Source organism: Sorghum bicolor, chromosome 4 (genome assembly GCF_000003195.3).
Source record: "Sorghum bicolor cultivar BTx623 chromosome 4, Sorghum_bicolor_NCBIv3, whole genome shotgun sequence".
NCBI lineage: Eukaryota > Viridiplantae > Streptophyta > Magnoliopsida > Poales > Poaceae > Sorghum > Sorghum bicolor.
Window position 1 is genome coordinate 38,493,887 of NC_012873.2, and position 23,382 is coordinate 38,517,268.

The window sequence follows — 23,382 nt, forward strand, 5'->3', positions numbered from 1 at the left end:
ACCCAAAATTTTTTCATCCATCCCATCGAATCTTTGAACACATGCATGGAACATTAAATGTAGATAAAAAAATAAACTAATTACACAGTTTAGTTAAGAATCGCGAGACGAATCTTTTAAGCCTAGTTACTCCATGATTAGCCTTAAGTGCTACAGTAACCCACATATGCTAATGACAGATTAATTATGTTTAATAAATTTGTCTTGCAGTTTCCTGGCGAGCTATGTAATTTGTTTTTTTATTAGTTTCTAAAAACCTCTCCCGACATTCTTCCGACATATCCGATGTGACATCAAAAAATTTTCGTTCCCAATAAACAGGCCCTTAGACAAAGAAAGAACACCAACGCCGCCACCCAGCCGAGGCAAGGCCTGAGAGCAGTCACCCTGGCCTCGCACCGCCCGCACACGCCAGCAGCAGCAAAAGAGACGCTCGGCCACGAGCAACTGCTCCTCCGTCAGCAGCCGGGAGCCCAGCCCAGCAGCGCTTTGTCCCTTCCACCGACTGTTCCTCCTCGCTTCCTCGTCTCGCGCGAGCACCAGCAGCAAGGTGAGCTGAGCTTCCTCCACTCCCCGAACCCAACAGTATATCTGCCCTCCACCCACCCCACTTGTCTCGCACCGCGATTGCCCAGGCCCCATGCGCGCGCGCGTTGCGGGGCGGCATTGTCCCCACCCCCCAAATGGTGCTCGTCTCGCGCTGCTCCTACGGGCGGTCCGCTGCATCCGTCGGCCGTCGCCGCCGTCCGCCTCGCCGGGGAGTTTGGAATTTGGCGCGAAACCCTAGCCCCCTGCCAGAATTCGGGGTGGCGCGGGTCGGATCAGGGGAGCCCGGGTGCGCCCCGAGCAGGGGAATCAGTTTTGAATTGCGCACTGTTGCCGTGCCCAAGTTTGCTACGCGTTTGGGAACTATTTTTTTTCCGCTCCCGCATCCGGCTGAATTTCGTGTTGGGAAATGGAGCGAGCTCGTTCTGTTGGTGATCGGGCCAAAACCCTAGCTTGGCTCGTCGTGCTTTCACCGGAATTTAGAATCAGGGGAGCTCCGTGCTCGGGGGCGCGTTGCCTTTCTTTACTTATGATTTTTGTTTCGAACCCTGCTGCTGTGGCTCACTATGGTCTTGCCTCTGACTCTGGGATCCCTGCACACTTTTACTTTGTAGGTTCTCATTAGATTCTCGATTTTGTCACTGGCTGTTGGGTTTTGCTGCGCCGGAAGAGCTCAGAAGACTTCCCTTGGGTTTATGCATAAAAAGGTGGTTAGGGTTGCAGAACTGGATTGAATAAGCTTCCTATGGTCTTTATTGTGCTAGAACCTTCTAGCTTACTGCTTCGTCAGCTAACAAGATCCAACTTTGGTGACATGAGTATTTCTCCTCGACCTGCTACTCTGCACGGTCTGCACCTTTAGATGTTGCATCAGCCATCAGGGCAGCCTCTGCACATATTAGCTCACTGGGACACTGATGGAAGCAAATACTATGAAATTTCATCCGGCATTAAAAGCCTATTGCTAAACCTCCAGCAGTATTGGTGCAGAACTCCGTAATGACAACCTCTAATTCATGCATTACTTATCTTCTTGTGTACCTTCATTTGCTCTTTGTGGATTTAATGTTGTTGTTTGTTAGACTTTTTTGCTTCAAAGTGAGGTTCTAAAGTTTCATTTTCATGTCAAGCCTAATCTTTCGATTGATTAGCAAGGTTATGGGACCTAATCCAGTTTTAAAACTGTTCCGTTGGTTCTTAATTAATTGAACCTGGACCAAACAGCATTTTTTTGCTCTTGTTTTTTTATTTGTCTTACACATTTCTAACATATTTTGTTATTAATTGCAGTTAGTTCTCCTGTTGGTTGATTTGTGTACTGGGACATATTGGATTAGAGGAGCCAGAAAACTTGAAAATTTACTTTGAACTTATATTCATGTCCTGATTGTATGGAATCCCATTTCTAAGAGATGCCATTATCGACACCACCACCGCCAAAAAATTTTCTCCCACTACCATCACCAGTGGCTGGGCAGAGGACTCGTATTAACCTTGGGGAAATCAAACTAAAACTAGTTAAGAGGATTGGTTCAGAGCGAGCAAAGAAGTACTTTGAGCACCTGCAGAGGTTTTTGTCTTTGAAGCTGAGCAAGACTCTATTTGACAAGTTCTGCCTCACAATACTCGGCCATGATAACATTCAGCTTCATAACCACCTCATTTGCTCTATTCTCCACAATGCCTGCCAAGCCAGTAGCCCACCGACAGTCAGTACACCTAAATCAATTGGAGTTGCCAAGAATTCAAATCATGTTTTAAGTCCTACAGTCCCTGTCTCTGACATTAGTGATGTTCTGCATCATCATGTGAAGGACCACTATCCACAAAGCAGAAATGCACATGTTCTCCAGGAGAATGGTGCTGTGCATTTGACCAAACTGAAGAGATTTCCGCAGCCTCAACAAAGTGAACTTGTGGAACAACTGTCCAAACGATCACGTGTGGAGAATGCATATTCAAATTTATCTGATTCCACAAATAGCAACTGTACTGGTATCTCTGGTAGAGAACATGTGGAAGCGGTTGCAGAGCATGCTCGATGTCCCATAACTGCCCCACTAGGGGCTGCCTTCTGTTCTTGTCATATTGGTCATTTTGGTGGGAATTTGAAAACTTTGACACTTCCCTCTAGTTCTAGCAGTGATAACTCTGTTTGTTGTTATGACCTTGGTCAGCTGTGTGATACTTCATCACTGAGACAGCGTATGGGAAGAATAGCAGAAACAGAAGGGTTAGATGGTGTGTCATTAGAATGTGCTAATTCATTGAATAATGGAGTTGATTTTTTCTTGAAACAACTTATTGGATCTTGTATGGAGCTAATATCAGCAAGATCTCAGCATGATCGAATAAATCATATGGCACTAAAACAACAGTTGGGTCAAAAGCTATTAATTGGTGTGCAGCTGCAAAATCAGGTCCATGGTCGAAGTGCCACTACATGTCCGCAAATGCACTCAGTTTCATTGCAAGACTTCAAGGCTCTATCAGAGACAAATCCTCAGCTGCTTGGAGTCAATGCATCACTGGTACTTGAAAAAATGAATTCATGACTAATCAGTTAGGATGCAAATGGATTAATCTTTCTACAGAGTTTGATTTTTGCCTATCAGGCAAGAGGATTGAAAGCTCAAAATCCTATCTTTGTCACATGCACCATCAGTCAATGGTATGTGGATGTTTGCACGACTTAGAAAATGCATCCAGCTGAGGTCGTAGCACCAAATGTGACAATGATGAAGTGTGAGCCTTGCCCAGCGTACTTCTCCACAAATTCCATGTGAACATCCAAGTCCTGACTTACTTCTGCGCATATATGCAGCTGAGGTGTTTCTTCCTATTTCATCTCTGTTGCCTTGCGAAGTCCAAGCCTGCCTCCATACACTTACTGCAGCTGAGGTGTTACTTCTGTTTCATCTCTGCTACTCAAAGGATGTTTTGACATTCTTAGTCTCATATGTAGCAGACACCAAATCTTCTCAGCATGGTGTGTCTCCTATGGTGCATGGTGTATATTTTCATAATTTATTGATAGGCAACTGAAGATCCTGTTCTGGTGAACTCCATGGCTCACTATTAAGACTGCTCCATCAAAATAAGTGAAGATCTCATAACTTCTAGAGAATGTTGATCATAGAAAGACATCCATTTTGTGCTTCTGTGCACCAGTGAGGAGTCAAGACTGTACACGATGCAAGGTGCAAAGCAGATTCAGTACAGGGCTTCCAGGACAAAAAGATGTTGATCGGTAAGCCTATGGCACTAGTGTGGTATAAATTGTTACATTTGTACTATTGACTTTCGAGAATGTAGATACTAAAATTTTTTTGATGTTTGTTATGTTTTGCCTGTCAACCCCTCACAACTGGTAAAAGTTACAAAATATAGTTTGACAAGCCATACTCTGAATATTTGTTCTAACTGTTCCGTTATTGTATTTAACATAAACTGTTTAAATACACAGTCTCCTTTCTGTTAGGTTATGCAAGTACAAAACATTTAATCCATATCTTGACTGTTTATATTCATCTACAATGGGTTCTATTTTCAGGTTTTTTACCTTTAGTTTGTGTTGTTGCCTGTTATGTGTATAAGCAGAATTTAGAACTCAGTTTCATTTCGCTCTCATGAGATGTAGGGAAATTGAATTCATGCATGCATATATCTATATTGGAGATTTCTATATTGGAGATTGCCTTGTCCTGCAGTCTGTCTTCAAGCTCCATATTTCCTAGATATCCATGTTGCATCTTTTTGAACTTCAAATTAATCAGTAATATGGAAGTAGAATAATTTTAATATCATGGCCTTCACTTGCTAAACTTAGGCAAACATATTGGAAATGTAGCGAATGCAAATTCATATCTAGGTGATCATGCAAAGTTATAATGTGGCCAATTGGAGTGTGTTTAGATGGACTAGATTTAACTGGAGTGGGTAACCACATTGATCTGTGACTAGGGGCTCATGTTGGGTTTCAACTCTAGCCTACCCCAACTTGCTTGGGACTAAAAGGCTTTGTTGTTGTTGTTGTTGGGGAACCACATTGATCTGCGTCCATAGGGGTGATTGTGCATGCATTGTTCTATGTAATAAAAAAAAGAGCGATTTCTGTGGCTGATGCTGATTAGAAAGAAATTGGACTGTTAATTAACATATACACATTTTTTATGACCATGATATTCAGAGAGTATAGAAAGAAATTAAACATATGAAGCTCATATGAATCGAAGTCAAGATTATATTAATCAATAGTGAACTAGATTGAAATGGATCAAGCACAAAGATTTTGTGTGGCCAATGGATTTCGCTGGATAGCATGTTCAACTCTGAACTGGTATAGGCACACTGAAGTCATTCACTTATTTTGGGGCTAAGTGCAGAAAATGAAATTTGAAAATTTTGGAATTGAGAGATGCAAAATATTTTGGTTGGGCAAACCTTTAATCCATAGGGATGCTTATGGGTATAGTGTCTGAAGATGAAAATGTGCTAGTAGTTGGGTGCCTTTGGTTAGAGAATTTGGGTTCATGTGAGACCCTCCCAAAACAATCTTTTTACTTTTCATCACAGAAGCAAATTGGTATGTGCTAGGCTGCGTAAGGCGTATGAGTGAAAGATGGGAGGACGAGGCTTGAACTGTCGGCGGCGAGTGGATGGCGCCGTGGCCGGCGGCTGGCTGCTACGAACGGGAATGGCAAGAACTAGACGGAGATAGGGCTGGGTGCCCAAGGGAGACAGAAAGTCTCAATCCCAGGCTGTCCTTTTCATTCGCCGTGGTTCAGTATTTATACTGGTTTCTTACAGACTTGATCCTAAACACAAGGAGGTCCTGACCACGCTAACTCCACAAACAAAGCTGCTAAGAATAGAGAAACGCTAATTCAAGGCACAGACATGCATCCATACACTAATAGAATTATTCAAACAGCCTTGCATGCTGCTACTAATTTTGGCGATCATTCTCAGCCAGTGGCAAGGCTCCGGGCTTGTCGAGCATAGCTCAGCCAGTAGCCCTGGTCCTTCGCTGGTACTGTTGACCCACCATAACATCTCTTCCCGCCTCGACAAACAGCTCGTCCTCGAGCTGCACATCCGGGTAGAGAGTCTTGAAGTCGTCCAGGGGCTCCCAGGTGGCGTCGTCGTCTGGAAGGCCTTGCCACTTGACGAGGATGCGCCATGCGCCGCGACGAAGCTGGGCGTGTATGACCTGCTCAGGGGCTGGCAGTAGTCGCCCGTCCTGAACCGGTGGCAGCACGACTGGTGCTGATGGTGGTGAGCCAGCGTAGTTGTAAGGCTTTAACAGCCCCACGTGGAAGACGTCATGCAGGCGCGCGTTCGCGGGGAGTCGGAGACGATAAGCCACTGGCCCGATGCGCTCGACGATCTGGAACGGCCCGGCGTAGCGTGGGCGCAGCTTGCCCTTGGACGGCGAAGCGAGCGCATGGGTGGGTCGATGGAGAAGTCGGAGCAGCACCCATGCGCCCACGTCGAACTCCACCTCGCGATGGTGCTCATCGTAGTGGCGCTTGGCGTACTGCTGGGCCTGAAGAAGACGCTCGCGAACCTCCTCGAGGAACGCGTCGCAGTCCCGCAGCATGGCGTCCACCGCCTCCGTCTGGGCCGTCCCGGTGTGGTGTGGCAGGAGGGGTGGCGGGGGTCGGCCATACACAATCTTGAACGGCGACGCCCGGAGCGCCGTGTGGTACGAGGTGTTGTAGCAGTACTCCGCCCAGGAGAGCCAGTCGACCCACGAACGAGGCCGATCACCTGTTGCACAACGCAAGTACATTGCGATGATCTTGTTGACGACCTCGGACTGGCCATCCGTCTGAGGGTGGAAGGCCGTACTGAGCCGCTGCTTGACACCTGCACATTTAAAGAGGTCGCGCCAGAGAGTGCTGGTGAAGACAGGGTCGCGATCGCTGACGATGGAGCTGGGGAAGCCGTGCAGGCGCACGATCCCGAAGGCACGGGCGACGGAGGCGGCGGTGTAGGGGTGGCTAAGCGCGATGAAGTGGGCGTACTTCGAGAAGCGGTCCACCACCGTCAGGACCACAGACTTGTCGTGCACCTTCGGAAGCCCCTCGATGAAGTCCATGGAGATATCCGCCCACACCTGCGACGGAACGTCCAAGGGTTGAAGTAGGCCGGCTGGCTGTGTCGTCGGCGTCTTGTTCCGCTGGCACACGTCGCAGGAGCGAACGAAGTCGTGCACCAGCTGGCGGTCTCCGGGGATATAGAAGTCTGTGCGGAGGCGCACAAGGGTTTTTTGAACCCCCTCGTGCCCCGCCGAGTGAGCCAAGGCCACCACCTGGTGGCGCAAGTCGTCGGTGGCAGGCACGTAGATGCGCTTGCCGTGGAGGAGGAAACCGTCGTCGGCTGCCCACGGCTCGCCTAGAGAAGCAGCCTCCAGCTGCTGCAACAGGTCGCACGCGACCGGGTCGGCAGCGGTGGCGCGGCGAATGTCGGCGTAGAGGTCGAAGGACGGCCCGGGGAGGGCATAGAGCGCCGCGGTCTCCTCATCGCGGCGGGACAATGCGTCGGCCGCCGAGTTGAGCCGCCCAGGGCGGTATTCGACGGTGAAGTCGAACCCGAACAGCTTGCTGAGCCACTGGTGCTGGGGCACGGTGGACAGCCGCTGGTCCAGGAGGAACTTCAGGCTGTAGTGGTCGGTGCGGACGAGGAACCGGCGCCCCCACAAGTACGGGCGCCAGTGTCGGACTGCTTGAACCAGCCCAATGAGGTCGCGCTCGTAGGCCGCCAGCTTCACATGGCGGGCGACGAAGGGTCGACTGAAGAAGGACAGGGGTCCCCCGCCCTGGTGTAGGACGGCGCCGAACCCTGTGCCGGAAGCGTCGCAGTCGACCATGAACTGGCGCCTGAAGTCTGGCATCTGTAGAACCGGCGCCGACGATAGCGCTCGCTTGAGGGCAGCGAAGGCCTCGTCTGCCTCCGCTGTCCAGACGAATGCCTCCTTCCGCAGGAGACGTGTGAGGGGGACCGCGATGGAGCCGAAGTCGCGGATAAACTTCCTGTAGTAGCCGGCGAGGCCCAGGAAGCCACGCACCCCGCGTGGAGAGCGCGGCGGCGGCCATGAGGCGACAGCGGCCACCTTGTCGTTGTCCATGGCGACCCCGTCGGCGGAGATGACGTGGCCGAGGTAGGCGACGGAGAGAGCCCCGAAGGAGCACTTCGACCTCTTCAAAAAGAGGCCGTGGGCTCGTAGGGCGGTGAAGACAAGGCCGACATGTTGTAGGTGTTCGGACCACGACGTGCTGTAGATCAAAATGTCGTCGAAGAAAACTAGCACAAACCTGCGGAGGAAGGGGCGGAGCACGTCGTTCATCAGTGCCTGAAATGTCGCAGGGGCGTTGGAGAGCCCAAACGGCATCACCAGGAACTCGAAGTGGCCGTGGTGTGTGCGGAACGCCGTCTTCTTGATGTCCGCTGGGTGCATGCGCACCTGGTGGTACCTCGAGCGGAGGTCGAGCTTGGTGAAGTACTTGGCCCCGTGGAGCTCGTCAACCACCGGGATCGGGAATTTGTCCTTGGACGTCCGGTCGTTGAGCGCGCTATAGTCGATGCAGAAGCGCCACGACCCATCCGCCTTCTTGACGAGGAGCACGGGCGTTGAGAACAGCGAAGTGCTAGGGCGGATGATGCCCTGCTCCAGCATGGCGGCGCACTGCCGCTCGAGCTCATCCTTCTGCAACTGAGGGTACCGGTACGGCCGTACTGCCACCGGCGCTGTCCCGGGCAGCAGGTGTATGCGGTGGTCGTAGGGGCGGGCTGGTGGAAGGCCGCGTGGTGTGTCGAAGACGGTGTCGTGCTGAAGTAGGAGCTCGTCCAGCAGCGGGTGGTGCGGGTCCGAAGCGATCGTGGCCAACGACCGCTGCTCGGAGGGCGCACCCGGGGCGCCCACACACTGCCACGTGATGTGGCGTCCCTCGTGCAAGAAGGACACAGTGAGCCCCTCGAAGTCCCAGGTGAGGGGCCCTAGCGTGCCGAGGAAGTCGACGCCGAGGATGAAGTCGAAGCAGCCGAGCGCGAGCCCGACACAGGTGATGGAGAAGGGCACCCCGCTGATGTCGACGGGCACGTCTCGGGCGATCCCCTCACACGGCACGCGCTCGCCGTTGGCCACCGTGACGCGGAACTAGTCACCCCCCTTAGGAGTGAGACCAAGGCGCCGCATGGCCGCACCCTGGAGGAAGGTGTGGGTGGAGCCGGTGTCCAGGAGGGCGAGGAGGCGCTCGCCCTTGATCGTCACGGGCAGGAGCATGGTGTGGTACGTCCTGATTCCTGCAAGAGCGTGTACAGAAACGACAAGGGTGTGAGCGTGAGCGTCCACTGCGGCGGCGGGCTCCTCGGGCAGGACTGCATCTATGGCCTCCGCGTCGCCGTCGTGGAAGTCGTCCACCTCCAGGAAGAACAGGCGGGGGCACACGTGCCCACGCACGTACTGCTCGTCGCAGTTGTAGCAGAGGCCCTGGCGACGGCGTTCCTGCATCTCCGCCGGTGTCAAGCGACGGAAGGTGCGGGTGGGTGTAGCGGATCCGGTCGGGTTCAGCGTCGTAGGAGCGGGCGCAACGGTCGTACTGCCTCCCCCAGCAGCGGGGCGAGCCGAAGGAGACAGCCGTTGGGGAGGGCGGGTGCCACGCTGTGCAGGTGCGGCGAAGGCTGCGGCCTTGCGCTCGAACATGCGCGCCAGGTACATGGCCGTCTGGAGGTCGCCGGGGTCGTGCATTTCCACGTCCGCGCGGATGTGGTCAGGTAATCTACCCACGAAGAGTTCCGCCTTCTGGCGGGTGGAGATGTCCCGTGCGTGAGCAAGGACCGCCTGAAAACGACCCGTGAACTCCTCCACTGTGGAGTGGAAGGGCAACCGGCCCAGCTCTGCCAGGCGGGAGCCGCGAATTGGCGGTCCGAAGCGAAGGCGACACAGTTCCTTGAACCGATCCCATGGCGGCTGGCCCTCGTCCTGCTCGAGGGCATAATACCATGTCTGGGCGTCGCCCGTGAGGTGGTAGGACGCCATCCAGGTGCGCTGCGATGCCGGCGTGAGTTGGCCCCGGAAGAATTGCTCACAATGCGTGAGCCAATTTAGCGGATCGACGGAGCCGTCGTACGTTGTGAACTCGATCCTGTGGAACTTGGGCGGCCCATTGTGTTGCGCTGCTGCAGGGGCGCCCCCCTCGTAGCCGGTCTCGGGGTAGGATGGTGCTGAGGGCGCCAGGTTGCCGCCCGGGATGAGGAGGCCGTTGGTGCCGCTGTAGAGGGTACCCGACATCGTCGGCGCGCCATGCTCGGGCACGTGCGACCGAGGAGGCACCGATGTGTAGACCGGCCCGGAGTAGCTCAGCGCCCATGGCGGGATCTGGGACGGCGACGGCGGAAAGCGGAGCTGGGTGATCGGGACGGACGACGAAGGTGGCAGCGGTGACGTCGAGGGCGTTGCCTGGTGGGTCATCCCGTAGGTGTAGGAGGCCGCCGCTGAGGGCTGGATCGCGCCCGACGGGTTGATCTGCGGCAGGAGCGGTTGTTGCAGCGGTGGGTTGTTGAAGAGCTGGAGCACGGAGTTCATCGTCAGCCGCAGCTCGGCCATGCCGTGGCTGAGGTCGACGATGGCGGCCGTCGTCTGCTCCGGGGTGAAGACCGCGCGCGGCCCCCCTTGCACGTCCTGTGCCAGTGGCTGCGAGGAGGTCGGCACCAGGGCCGATGTAGACGCGGGCAGCTAGGGCAGGACGGAGGAGGCGGGCGGTGCCGTTGTGGAGGAGGGCGGAACGGCGGTGGAGGCTGGAGGGATCGACATGGCTCTGGATACCAGGTTGGTATGTGCTAGGCTGCGTAAGGCGTATGAGTGAAAGATGGGAGGACGAGGCTTGAACTGTCGGCGGCGAGTGGATGGCGCCGTGGCCGGCGGCTGGCTGCTACGAACGGGAATGGCAAGAACTAGACGGAGATAGGGCTGGGTGCCCAAGGGAGACAGAAAGTCTCAATCCCAGGCTGTCCTTTTCATTCGCCGTGGTTCAGTATTTATACTGGTTTCTTACAGACTTGATCCTAAACACAAGGAGGTCCTGACCACGCTAACTCCACAAACAAAGCTGCTAAGAATAGAGAAACGCATACACTAATAGAATTATTCAAACAGCCTTGCATGCTGCTACTAATTTTGGCGATCATTCTCAGCCAGTGGCAAGGCTCCGGGCTTGTCGAGCATAGCTCAGCCAGTAGCCCTGGTCCTTCGCTGGTACTGTTGACCCACCATAACACAAATGTACACTAGAGCTTGGACAAGTTACAGGTCCAAACTTGTAGAAGCGTTATCTTTTTATTTTTGGTTCTTGAACATGTAAGAGAGCTGTGTATCACTTCATTAAAAAGAGAAACAGGAGTGATAGGAGAAGTGTCATCAATATTCATCAGCAATTTTTAGTCACTTGAACAATAACAGTCACATTAATGAAATGAAACATATGAACTATCCACCTACACAGTTGAGTACATATTTTCATGAACCAGAGCAGTCTTTTACTCTGCAATATGAAAAGAAGGTTTGTTACTATGGCTCCGTCAGTGCCTCACATCTGTGCTCACTCTCAGCCAGACATGGCAGTCTCAAATCTGCCCACCAAGGCCATTACCTTGTTCTTCCTTTCCTGGATAGGCTTGCTCCTGCCCTCCTCTGTGGCTTCATTGCTCCTCCCTTCATCCTTCCTCCACTTGTGTGCCAATTCCACGGTCTTTGTTGGCTGCATTATCTTCTCCTCCTTAGTTTTAGCCTTTTCTTGTGCTATCAGCTCATGTTCAATAACAGCATCCCTTAACTCAGTTCCACTAGCAGCTTCTTTTAATGCAGTTTCACAGTCAACTTGCTTTATCTTGGCTCCATCATTAGCTTCCTTTGATTCACTTTCACTGGCAGCTTCGTTTAGTTTGGTCTGATCAACAGTTTCATTTAGCTCAGTTGCACAGACATCTTTCTTCAACCCAGTTTCATCAACAGCTTCCTCCGATTCAAATTCATCAACTGCTTCTTTCGGGATGTTTATATCACTGTTTCCAACATAAGTCCTGTCACCTGTGCTCAGGTCTTCATTGTCCTTTCCATCATGTTTCTCCTCCGAAATGCCCCCTGTGTTCTCTTGATTCTTGTATTCCTCCGGACTAGAGGATGTCTTGCTATTGAGATCCACAGATTTCAGATCAACAGGGTCAGGGAGCCGTTCATGCAAGTGCTCCTCTATGGAAGAGGTGCTTATGCTCTCCGTCTCATCAAATTCCATCAACAGCTCAACATCTTGTTCCTCGATTTTTGGTCTCTCTTTTTGTCTCGCCGGCACACTTGTTGTCCTCTGGATAGAGACATAATTCTCGGCTCCCATTCTTTTCTTTGTTCTAGCGCCAGGAGCACGAGTGGAAGATGCAGCTTGAGTTTTTCCAGCTCCAAGAGGCCCTGCGGTTGTTTTCTGAGATTTCGGCTTTACGGAAGATGCTGCTGCCTTCTCAAAACCAGGCCTTGTAGACAGATTATTACTCTTCTGCATGGTGGATGGTGATTTTGCTGACCTGGTCATATCCTTGGATGAGGTGTTTGGAGCTGCAAGGGCTGGAGGCCAAACAGATGTGGCACCAGGCTTTTCTGCTTTTCTTCTCATTGTGTTTGTTTGCCTTGCACCAGCCATGGAGGAAGCAGAGTGCAGTGTCTTTCCGTGACTTGAAGAGGCTGAGCTAGATGTGGACCGGGATGAGGTCGAGCGAGCGTTGAATGATGATGCGGGTCGACAGGTGTTGGATGAGATTGAAGCGGGAGATGGGGATAATCTGCGATCAGGAGAGGTTGGGACGGATCTTGCACGCCGTAGCCCTTGGTCAGACTCACTGGGTTTGAGCCCTGGGGACATGTTCTGAATGCCCCGGTTGACTCTAGCATTCTGCTGAGGGTCCCTTCTTGATGTTGCCATTGCCTATGAGCTATTCTGCCAACAAAAAAAATGCACAAATGAATGATCCTCTTAGTTCTCTCTGCCTCCGGGTTATAAACTGCAACCATTTTTATGCCATCATGAGAAAAAAGTACTAGGTTGGCATTGTATAGTATACAATAATTGGGCTTCACTAGCAATTCAACACGTTATGAATGATTGTGGAATGATTGTGCCTTTTTATGTGCAGTTCCATCTAAGAGAAGGCAAATAATTGTGGAATATTGACTGCAAAGCGCGCAAACTGAGGATTAATAGGAAGTAAATGGCATCGTTCAAGGTAAAATTATGCTAATAATCATTTGAAACAGCATAATACATTTTAGAAGGGCACTCATTACTTAGCTGCTTATTTTATTTGTTTTCCCAGCATCACACATCATGCATGCCTATTCACACCTACCAACTGTGGTTTTCAGATGCAACAGCCGAGAGAACATTGCAACCACACAGATCCAAACTATGCTGCCATTCTGCCAAGAAAGAGGGCATACCTCGGCTGACCTCCGAGCTGTTCACACGGAGTCCAAAGGCCGATCAATCTCTGCAATCCATGGTCACCAATGGAATAGAGAAGGAGAATGCTTGCATTGATGTGCCCCACTTTTTAGGGCCTGCCTTCTTCACCCCGAGAATCTAGGCGGTTGCTGTGTTGAAATAGTCCGAGGAAGGCCACTGGCTGAAAAGACTTGTGAATGTTTGGCCCTTGTGCTTCCGTTGGTTGTATTCGGTGGGCAGTCCATAAATAGTGAGCAGAAACGTCCCTGGCCTCCGTTGAGCCGCTATTCTAGATGTCCGGGCAACGGATCCGCCGTTTTGGCTTTTCAAGCCTATATAAACGGAGGGCAGCCAGGCACGGTTACATGCGTGCCTGTCTATGAACTGCTTTGTTGCTGGCACGCGTGTACCCTACTGCACATTGTGCATGTTTGACAAGAGATTGTATTCTGTATACCGTGGGACTCTGTCACGATCACAAGTCACATGACATGAGTTTAGCAAGGCAGTGTATACTTGTGGTCCTGGTGTTGAGAAAACATCAGACCAGACCTCTATTCTGAGCATATCGCGAAACGTTCCCAGGACATATATGGTGTCAAATATGCAAATGTGACTTGATTAAGGGCAATTAAAAGTTTCGACGGAATCGCAGCTCTGCTCTGACCCCTGTTTCGTAGACAAATGAGTGTCTTTTTATAATTTTATTAGATTTATTATAAAAAGAGTAGTTTTATGAATGCAGCCATAAACTTAAAAAGTACTGTCCATACCTTAAAAGAGGACACGTCTTATTTTTAAAGGGGTCAACCAATTTAAGTTCAATTATATTTATGGCTACACACCCTTTGCAATATCCAGATGAACCTACTGCAACAATTAGTTTTAACTACTGAAACACCTAAAACATGAAGATGTTCACATAGTTGAAAAGTTCTAATATGGCTAGAGGGAGAGGGTGAATAGCCTATTTAAAGATTTCTATAAACTCATTAGAGCACAGAGTTAGTATAATAAATGACGTAATGCAAATTTGCTCTAGTTCTACAAGAGATGCAAGCCATCTATCCAAGCAAGTCTAGTTAGTATAATCTCTATTTTCAATCAATGACTAAGTCACTACTTACACTAGTAAGCTACGCAAAGTTTCTATACAAAAAGGTAAGCTACACTGGTTTGCGGTAATGTAAAATAGTGAGATATAATCTTTATACCGTCATATAGAGGGGATGAACCAATCACAATGATATGAATTCCAATCACTGGGAGAAATCTAATGAGGCAATCATAATGGAGACATAAGATTTTTCTCTCGAGCTTCACGTACTTGCCAGCACGTTAGTCCCCGTTGTGTCGACCAACACTTGGTGGTTCGATGGCTAAGAGGTGTTGCACAAACCTCGTCTACACAATTGGATACTGCAAGAAACTACACACAAAGTGAGGTAGCTCAATGACATGAGCAATCCATAGAATTGCCTTTGGCACTTTGCCGGGGAAGGCACAAGAACCCCTCACAATCACTGGTAGATGGCCACGAACAATCACCAACTCGTGACAATACTCCTCCACTGCTTCAAGCTGTCTAGGTGGCGACAACCACCAAGAATAACAGGAACTCCATAGCCACAATGATCTCCAAGTGCAACTAGATGTAATCACTCAAGCAAATACACATAAAATCACTCCCAATTACCGATCCAAAAGGTAGGGTGCACATACGAGTAACTAGAGTCTAAGCACCACGTTTAAACTACGAATACTACTTTAATCCAAGAGCGACAAGAATTGAAGTACTCAAAAGAGTTGTAAACTGAAAGAACAATAATAACAATAAAAATTTACTTGAATTAGAAGTTGATTACTGAAGAAATCTTAGAAGCAGGCTCCAATAGAACTTGACCCCACAGGTATAAGCCAGACAAGAGACACTAACAGGCCAGAGCTTCCTCCAAACTCATCCCCAACACTCTACATTTCTATATGTAAATAAGACTAGTCTTCATCTTTGGAGGACTACAAGACTAATCTTCTCCTGAATATTTGGCTCTTGATCCTATGGGGGTATGAACCCCTATACCTTTACGGTTGTATTTGGGTAGTTTCATGCTAAGGAAGTTGGCCCACTAGAAGATGACGTATGGCTTGATTACTCTATTGAAAGTCTCGTCCTAGGATGGGCAGTAGACTTGGAGATCAAGCAGGATCCTAGTCTATTAGAATAGGAATCGATATCTGGCTATCTATGGCAACTGTAACCGATTAGGATTAGTTTCTAGATTTATAACCCTGCTTCTCGGACTATATAAGGGTGAGCAGGGACCCCTTTCAGAACATATTAAATCTTATATCATCAATAGAATCAGACACATGATGTATGTACTACGCCCTCACGGTGGCCGAACCTGGATAAGATCCTTATCTTTGTCTTGCGTCACCATCTAGTTTGTAGCTTGCGCATCTGTCTGCCAACAATCTACTACCTTGGACATACCCCTAGGTAGACTGACGACCATATTTCATCGACAGTGGCGCGCTAGGTAGGGTGTGTGTACAACTTCCTTGGTGAACCAGATGGTCATCATCCCCAACTTCACGACCGTGGCGGACAGCATCACGTTCATCGTCGGCTAGATCACCTGGACCATCGGTTTCAATAGCTTCGCCGCCACTACCATGGAGGAGACACAGATCCAATCTATGTCGATCACTTCTTCACCAACACTGGCAATGGCTCCATCCACGTTGGCTACAGCTCTAACCACTCCAGCAACGTCTACGACCATACTAATGACGCATTGTCTGCATCCCCGCTACAAAGGGAAGCAGGTCGACAACGCCGATCTGCTCGGAGCTATTGATCAAGTCGGCCTCAAGCTCTCTAAAACCCTAGCTCCAGTGGATTCAATTTAGAATTAGTCTTCCGAGCAGACAACTGCCAGCCGTGATGGATCTACCCGACCAGCTCAGACTACTCAACCTAAGCAGTTGAACACAGTCTAATAGTCACCACCACTCCTGGAGGATGGATCGTTCGCTCTAAACTGGTTCTTACGACTGACCACAATCCTCTAGAGTATCAAGCTCAGGTAACCAACCTTGTGGTTTTTTCATATGGACTAGAAAATTCAGCCTCTAAGTTCATGCCCTACACCCAGCATCTCTTCGTGGGTTCCGAGCAAACGGATCGGGTGTCAAATTTGCATATTTTGAACATGCCCCGACCGCATCACTTCATCAACATGGTCACCATCAAAGACCCCTCGCAAGTCCCGCACCGGGTCTAGCACTTCAATTACACGGTCTAGCACCGGGTCCATTGTTGATATTTGTTAACGCCATCAGGAAATGATCCGCAAGAGCACGGATATCGGTGAGCACTTCACCCGGGAGGTTATCCAAAGTATCGTATTTATATTTTTACTACTGGGAGAAAGCGTGCATCTGACTAACCAAATCTATTGCTACTACCCTTTAGGATACAAACAATGTGATTTGATGTGAGCGATGTATAGAGAAGACTACAACCGCACTCTCGTTCTAACCTTGGTAAGGATGATCTACTGTTCTATTGGGGAGGCTTACAAAATCTTGACACCACAAAGGATGTTCGACCCGCACCTATAAACCCTACCGATCCTGCTAACGGGATTGTGGGCTACAAAGGTAGCTACGGAAATGTCACGTTCCTCGCTACTACCACGGTCCAGCTAGACAGGGGATATCTATGAGTACCCTAGCCCAAACACCACGTTGAAGCTAGCAATGATTACTCTAAACTCTACCGAAGAGATTAAAGTAAACTCATAAACCAAAGAACAGTAAGAACAAAGAACTTACTAGAATTTAGAAGTCGAAATACTGAAGAATCCTAGGAGCAAGCCTCGGGTTAGGAGACTTGATTACTTGATCCCGAAGGTACAACCTCGGAGTAGACACCGACAGGCCGGGCTTCCTCAGATCTACACCTCCACTCTATCTCTCTCAATCTAGAAGAACTAATTCTAATCTCACATTGGATGCTAAGCCCTATGAGGTTGGAACCCTAGAGGGACCTCTCTCTCCGAATCCTCTCTGGAAAGGGGGCCTGCTTATATATCCCTCCTCCAGGGGCCAGGGGGCCTGCTTATATAGCCCCTCCAAATGAACGTGGGCCGTCGAATCAAACCGACCTTAATCGCACGGTTTTCCTTAATCCTTTAGGTCGGTGGAGCATAATCCGCGAGACGGGACCTGATTGGTCCCTGTAGCAAGGCGGGCGCCCAAGGGGGGAGGGCGGGCGCCCTGCCCCCGGGCCCGCTCGGCCTCCCGTTCGTTCCCGTGGCTACTGGAGTCTTCTAGATGATAGAAAATTACGCAGCACGTTAATATCTCTATGTAAACCCGACATGTGGGCCTTTTCTCCATATTTCCTGATAACCCCCTGCAGAAATAGACAAACACCAAAACTCGTGGAATTCTGTCAGATGAAACCCTAAGTCTGGGTGTTGGTTGCATTTGGATCCTTTTCTTTATTTATTTGATGATTAAATTTGGTACTTAAGGACCGTCAACAACTCCCCCAAGCTTACCTCTTGCTCGTCCCTGAACAAGGATGGACTGAAGAGTTTATGCAGTGGTTTCATGCCTTAAAAGTACACATGCGTTCAAGCAAGATCTCATCTCTGAGTTAGAGTAAACTGTTAAGACTTAAAACTTACTCATTTTACCTTTCACCATGGGGCTTGCAACCGTCACTTGTGTCTTGAGCAGTAAAAAGATAGAACGGTCAAGTCAAGCGCCATGTCTCTTATTCTAGATCAGCTATAGCTCTGGAGTTTTTGCAGATTTTCAAATAAAACTCAGAGATTCCTTGTATGACTCTCTCAAATCTCTCTTTTGTGGTATTTCTGGATCCTTACCAAGGCAGTAATGGTATATGCTTTCTCTCAAAGTATGTGGTATTTTTGGTATGAGGCATAGTGATATTGCCTTCTCTCTCATCCTATTCTAATAAGGTTTTGATATCTGGAGCTCATAGGTGGGAGACAGATAATACATACTTACAAGACATTTATTGCATAGTCAAACCATGGATCAAGAGAAACAAGTCAATAAGTCAAATCAAGATGTGCATGTATGGCGAATGAATGGTGTATGGTGATAACAATTGTGAAAGTCTAATTCTACTTCTTCTCTTTTAAGGGGATACATACCTTTCTTGCACTTTGAAGCTTTTTGAGGAGAATGAGATTCTCTATATTTTCTTTTTCTTTTCTCTCAGGTGGGTATCTTATACCCCTAATTCTACTGTCGGACACTTGTCCATTTTTACCTCTCGTCTCACTTTTTCTTTTCTTCGAGGTTCCGGGCACTTGCCCCTTTTTATTTACTCATATTTTCTTTTTCTTTTTTTTCAGAGCACTCACCCTCCTAGAATAATGTAGCAAGTGGTAGTAACCAAAATATCTCGAGCATTTATTTCACAGGGAATAATAGGGATAGGAAAAAGTTTTTGGCTATTCTCTCCCGGATAGGAGTAGAATTATTTTAGGTGAATCTGGAGATGGAATTGAGTGGATGTATGTGGATGCGTACTTCCAGAGTAGAAGTAGCATGTATGAGTGAACGTGGAAGTGGATCTTGATTTTAACTGCATGACAAGCTTCTAAGGGTCTACACAGCTTGACCACACTCAATGCTCATAAGCAGTAAAAAGTAAATGTGTGGCTCAAAGTCTAGCAAGCATGTATATATGGCTGTGGTAGGAATTTAAACTCTCATCATACAGGAACTCATCATGCAATATTTTAAAAATTTTCAAAGATAATATTCTCCAGAATTCTAGCATTTCTAGAAACAGATAAACAACAGCTCAACCTTCCCATATCATATCTGTTAACCACTTAGATTTTAGATCAAGTACTCTTCCCACAAGTTAAGGTTTAGAGCAAATCTTAGTTCATAAAAGTCATGCCTAAACTTGAGAGAGATTTCAATTTTGAGAACTAGGTACATGGGAGAGCAACTATTTATCATATCCATGTAAGAGTTTTTTGTTTAAGTTCAGTTTGGCCTAGACACTTTATTTATTTATTTAGCAAACTAAGCAAAGATATATATAAGCACAAAATTTTTATTTAGGTTTTCATGATTATGCATCTTTTTTATTATTTGAGTAAAGTATAAACGCGAGTAAAAACACTTAGCTGGATAAATGGGGGTGCTCTCCCCCAAGCTGGATTTTGACATAATTTCTTCTGATATAGCTAGCAGGTGACGGAGGTGTATTTGAATGTCGGGAGCACCCTGACAGCGATTACTATGTCCTCCGCCGGCTAGTCTTATTTAATCCTTGAATTCTGTGGAGCTCAAATAGACAACAAAGCTTTGTGGAACTGGTTAAGTGTTAGCATAAAATCTCTTAGCCTTTATCATATTGAGATTCCTCCTAATAAATTTTATTTATTTAGCAGGATCATGCACTTATTATTTTTATATTTTTATTGTAAGATGAAAACATATTTATTTTATGCCACCATAGTCAATATACCTATTGGTTTTAAACCACAAGTCTACTCACATGGGGCTTTAGATTTTATGATGCAGTGCAACGAACAAATATTTTCACCAGAAATGCTTGTTGATATTTGTTAACGCCATCAGGAAATGATCCACAAGCGCATGGATATCGGTGAGCACTTCACCCGGGAGGTTATCCAGAGTATCGTATTTATATTTTTACCACTGGGAGAAAGCGTGCATCTGACTAACTAAATCTATTGCTACTACCCTTTAGGCTACAAACAATGTGATTTGATGTGAGCGATGTATAGAGAAGACTACAACCACACTCTCATTCTAACCTTGGTAATGATGATCTACTGTTCTATTGGGGAGGCTTACGGAATCTAGACACCACAAAGGATGTTCGACCCGCACCTATAGACCCTACCGATCCTGCTAACGGGATTGTGGGCTACAAAGGTAGCTATGGAAATGTCACGTTCCTTGCTACTACCATGGTCCAGCTAGACAGGGGATATCTATGAGTAACCTAGCCCAAACACCACGTTTACGCTAGCAATGATTACTCTAAACTCTACCGAAAGAGATTAAAGTAAACTCATAAACCAAAGAACAATAAGAACAAAGAACTTACTAGAATTTAGAAGTCGAAATACTAAAGAATCCTAGGAGCAAGCCTAGGGTTAGGAGACTGGATCCCACAGGTACAACCTCGGAGTAGACATCGGCAGGCTGGGCTTCCTCCGATCTACACCTCCACTCTATCTCTCTCAATCTAGAAGAACTAATTCTAATCTCACATTGGATGCTAAGCCCTATGAGGTTGGAACCCTAGAGGGACCTCTCTCTCTGAATCCTCTCTGGAAAATATGCTAATGCAAATGATGGAATAAAAAGGAAAAGGAGTGCAAAAAAGATAAATATGGATAAATACCGATTTTACCTTCCGGCAAGGATCCAATGTTTTAAGTCTTCTGGACAAGACTTCTCACCGTGTTCATTCTTTAGGTGCATCATTTGATTAGGTGTGGGCCTTGACATCTGCACCTCTTGATACGGTGTCGCCCATGTTCTTCGTTTGTCCAGCAGTTTGAGGTGCGGCATTGGCAGCACCCTGCTCAGTGTGTTTGTGCTCGTAGATCCAAGTCCTTCACTTGGTGGAATCTGGGAGTTGTAAAACTCCTTCATGTTTTGCTCGAAGTGTACCTACTCATAGAGACAAGGCAGAGATCAAGTGCATGCCCTGTTGGTGAAAAACACCAACAGAACCAAAAGTGTATTTGTTCTTCTCGAACCTTAAGCATAGTGAGCAAGGCAAAGTTGATGGATAATAAGATCATGAGTGTAGCATTTAAAACATTTGTCTGATCAGATCGCTCGACCTAATGGAAAGATAATCTATCTATATTTATGTTTTTTATATCTTCCAAAGATTGAATGTGCAACATTTTAGCTTATATGATTAGAACTGTGGGATCACGTAGGTAGTACTAAGAACAAAGATTAAAGGACTAAACATGTTGAATTAATTGGGTTGGTTAATTTATGTTTGTCTCTTTATTCATGTGAACGCCAGAACCAAGGAGAAGCTTATAAAAGTGATAGTCAAGTACCTTAAGATGTTACCTTACTTGAAGAGTGATGGTACAGTATCACCTTGTGGAAGCTTTCCTTTCTTAGTGGTTGTGCACCGTGTTTGTGGCACTCTTTGTCTCGTTCCATGGATCATCTATCTATGATGAATGAGCTATGTCTTCCTTGTGCAAATTGTTAAACTTCATGTGTCTCCTTTGTCTCCAATGTGAGTTTGTATCTCAGGACTTTCCAGGTTGATATTGAAAGTTTTCCCGCAGGGGTTAGTCCCACAAAATATACCAATATCTACTCAAGCAGTTTTTAGTTCCGTAACCAAACTAGACTCCATGTCTAATCAGATTAAGGAAGGTTATTTAACCTAAGCACCACACTTAATTTAAATGCCAATGGAAGTATGTCGAGTACTTCCAAACCAACACTTGCTTGTGAACAGACAAAGGTAGCATGATAGCATTTATAGAGATCTACTCAGGTGGAGATGAAAAACAAGTTTCGTGTATAGAAAAATTGAGCATGCCTCAAAAGTAGGGACAACCAACATAGCAACATGGCAAAGGATGTTCTTATGTATGGTATTTCCCCCAAGCTTGAATTTTGCAAAATTCAAGATTGGATGAATTTAATTCAATGTTGCATGGTGATTGGTTGGGCATACCTTGCACTTGTCATTCCTCGGATCTTCTTGCTCCAATCCTAGAAAGGTTAGTGACACAAATACCCGAAGGAATATTTCTACAATTATCTTTATATGCTCAATACACAAGGCAATGTTGCAAATAATTAAAAGTTCATGTTACGATCTGATAAGTGCTTGTTTTAGGACACTAAGCTTGTCCTTGGGAAACCATCAAATTGTGTTGGTGAAGTGGTTTCCCCTCCAACACCAACCTAAGCATGCCTATATCAAGATCGACTCAACGATATCTGCAATATTTCTTATAGACATATGCATCGATAACCACCCCTTTAAAGTTTTTATAAATAGAAAGGAAGAGGGGGTTGGAGATCTCAAATGTGGTAAGGTTGGAGAGACCAATTGATTGGGGAGATGTTTTATATGAGCAAGGACTTGGTGAGGTATTTATGAAATAACTTCCATGCTCACTGTTGTTTCTCTGATTCTCAAACTCCAAGGATGATTCTTCATGAATGCTTAAAATTCCTCTATGATTGTCTCTCAAGTTAGTTTTATCCATCCATTCAATGGTGATAGCACATGGATTTTTAATGCCCTCTAGCCATTGATGTTGCTCTTCTCGATCCTCCTTGTGGTCTTGGTGACTCTTATGCATGGGATGTCTAGAGAGATTCATAGGATCATCGGGAGGTTCAAGAGAAAGAGCATAGTAGAAATTATTAGTCTCAAGGATGGGTTTAAAGATAGGTTCGAATGAGTCATCAAAAGTGGGCGTAGAAGGGGAGAAGATGAGATTGTCTTCTAAATGGCTTCGCTCTCCTTCTATTGCATCACTTAAGATGCCATCATTGAGTCTTTCTAGATGTCCATCAAAGGGATTGGATTTGAGATGCTTTCTAAGAGATCCCTTCTTAGGAAGGTTCAGACTATATGCACTCAAAGGTGTCTTATGAAGCAGGAAGTTTAAGCTCATCCCAAAATGAATTTCCAAAGGTAGAATTTCTTCTTCCCTTAGATGATTTTGGAGCACTACTAGTTTGGGTTGGATAGCCAAATCATGGGATTGAAATATTTGGAAATCGGCTATTGAAACTTCCTTTCCTCGCCTGGGAGATGATTCCTTCTCTATCTCTAGGATTTTTTTATGAAGATTAGTGCAAGAAGGATGTCCACAAATGAAGACATACCTTGCTTTACTAACAGATAAAGAAAGAAAAACTCTACCAAAGGTTATATGATTAAGACCAATGTGAAAATATCGAGGAAAAACATGGTATTGTAGGGCTAGGACTAAACCAGACTTTATAGAAAGATTAAAAGTTTCCCTAGGTGTAGCTAAAAGTTCATTATCTTCTTGATTAAAAGATAGGACCTCGGCTATAGACAAGGGTTGGTTTTGACCTATTGCAATCAACTCCGGACACAGATCATAATTAGGGGCAAAGAAAGGACTTGTTGACTCGCATGGTCTATGGCTGGTCTCCGAAGGTGCAAAAAATTCAATAATAGATGTGAAATTTGAGTTATCCATAAAGATGGAAAAAATAAAAAGATAAAAGAATAAAAGTATAAAAGTATAATACAAGATAATAGCAAGACTCAAAG

The 23,382-nt window shown here is 47.0% G+C and overlaps 2 protein-coding genes across 6 annotated transcripts; one reads left to right on the forward strand and one right to left on the reverse strand.

Moving 5' to 3' along the window:
* Positions 379–13,686, forward strand: LOC8077803. 5 transcript variants are annotated; one of them, XM_021458778.1, is made up of 5 exons: positions 379–550; positions 1,161–1,542; positions 1,837–3,796; positions 12,730–12,819; positions 12,959–13,686. In XM_021458778.1, exon 3 carries the CDS (start codon positions 1,959–1,961, stop codon positions 3,099–3,101), a length of 1,143 nt encoding a protein of 380 aa, XP_021314453.1. In that variant the 5' UTR covers positions 379–550; positions 1,161–1,542; positions 1,837–1,958; the 3' UTR covers positions 3,102–3,796; positions 12,730–12,819; positions 12,959–13,686. The 5 variants fall into 5 exon arrangements, with proteins under 5 accessions (XP_021314453.1, XP_021314455.1, XP_002452025.1 ...); XM_021458780.1 differs by having other exon boundaries at positions 1,161–1,253; XM_021458779.1 differs by lacking the exon at positions 379–550 and adding an exon at positions 570–835.
* LOC8081686 (microtubule-associated serine/threonine-protein kinase 3) lies at positions 11,154–12,635 on the reverse strand. The gene has a single exon (XM_002453730.2). It carries the CDS (start codon positions 12,516–12,518, stop codon positions 11,154–11,156), a length of 1,365 nt encoding a protein of 454 aa, XP_002453775.1. The 5' UTR covers positions 12,519–12,635.

Excerpts from the sequence above, each read along its gene's own strand:
- LOC8077803 (XM_021458778.1), top strand. The coding sequence starts at position 1,959 with ATGCCATTATCGACACCACCACCGCCAAAAAATTTTCTCCCACTACCA.
- LOC8081686 (XM_002453730.2), bottom strand. The coding sequence starts at position 12,518 with ATGGCAACATCAAGAAGGGACCCTCAGCAGAATGCTAGAGTCAACCGG.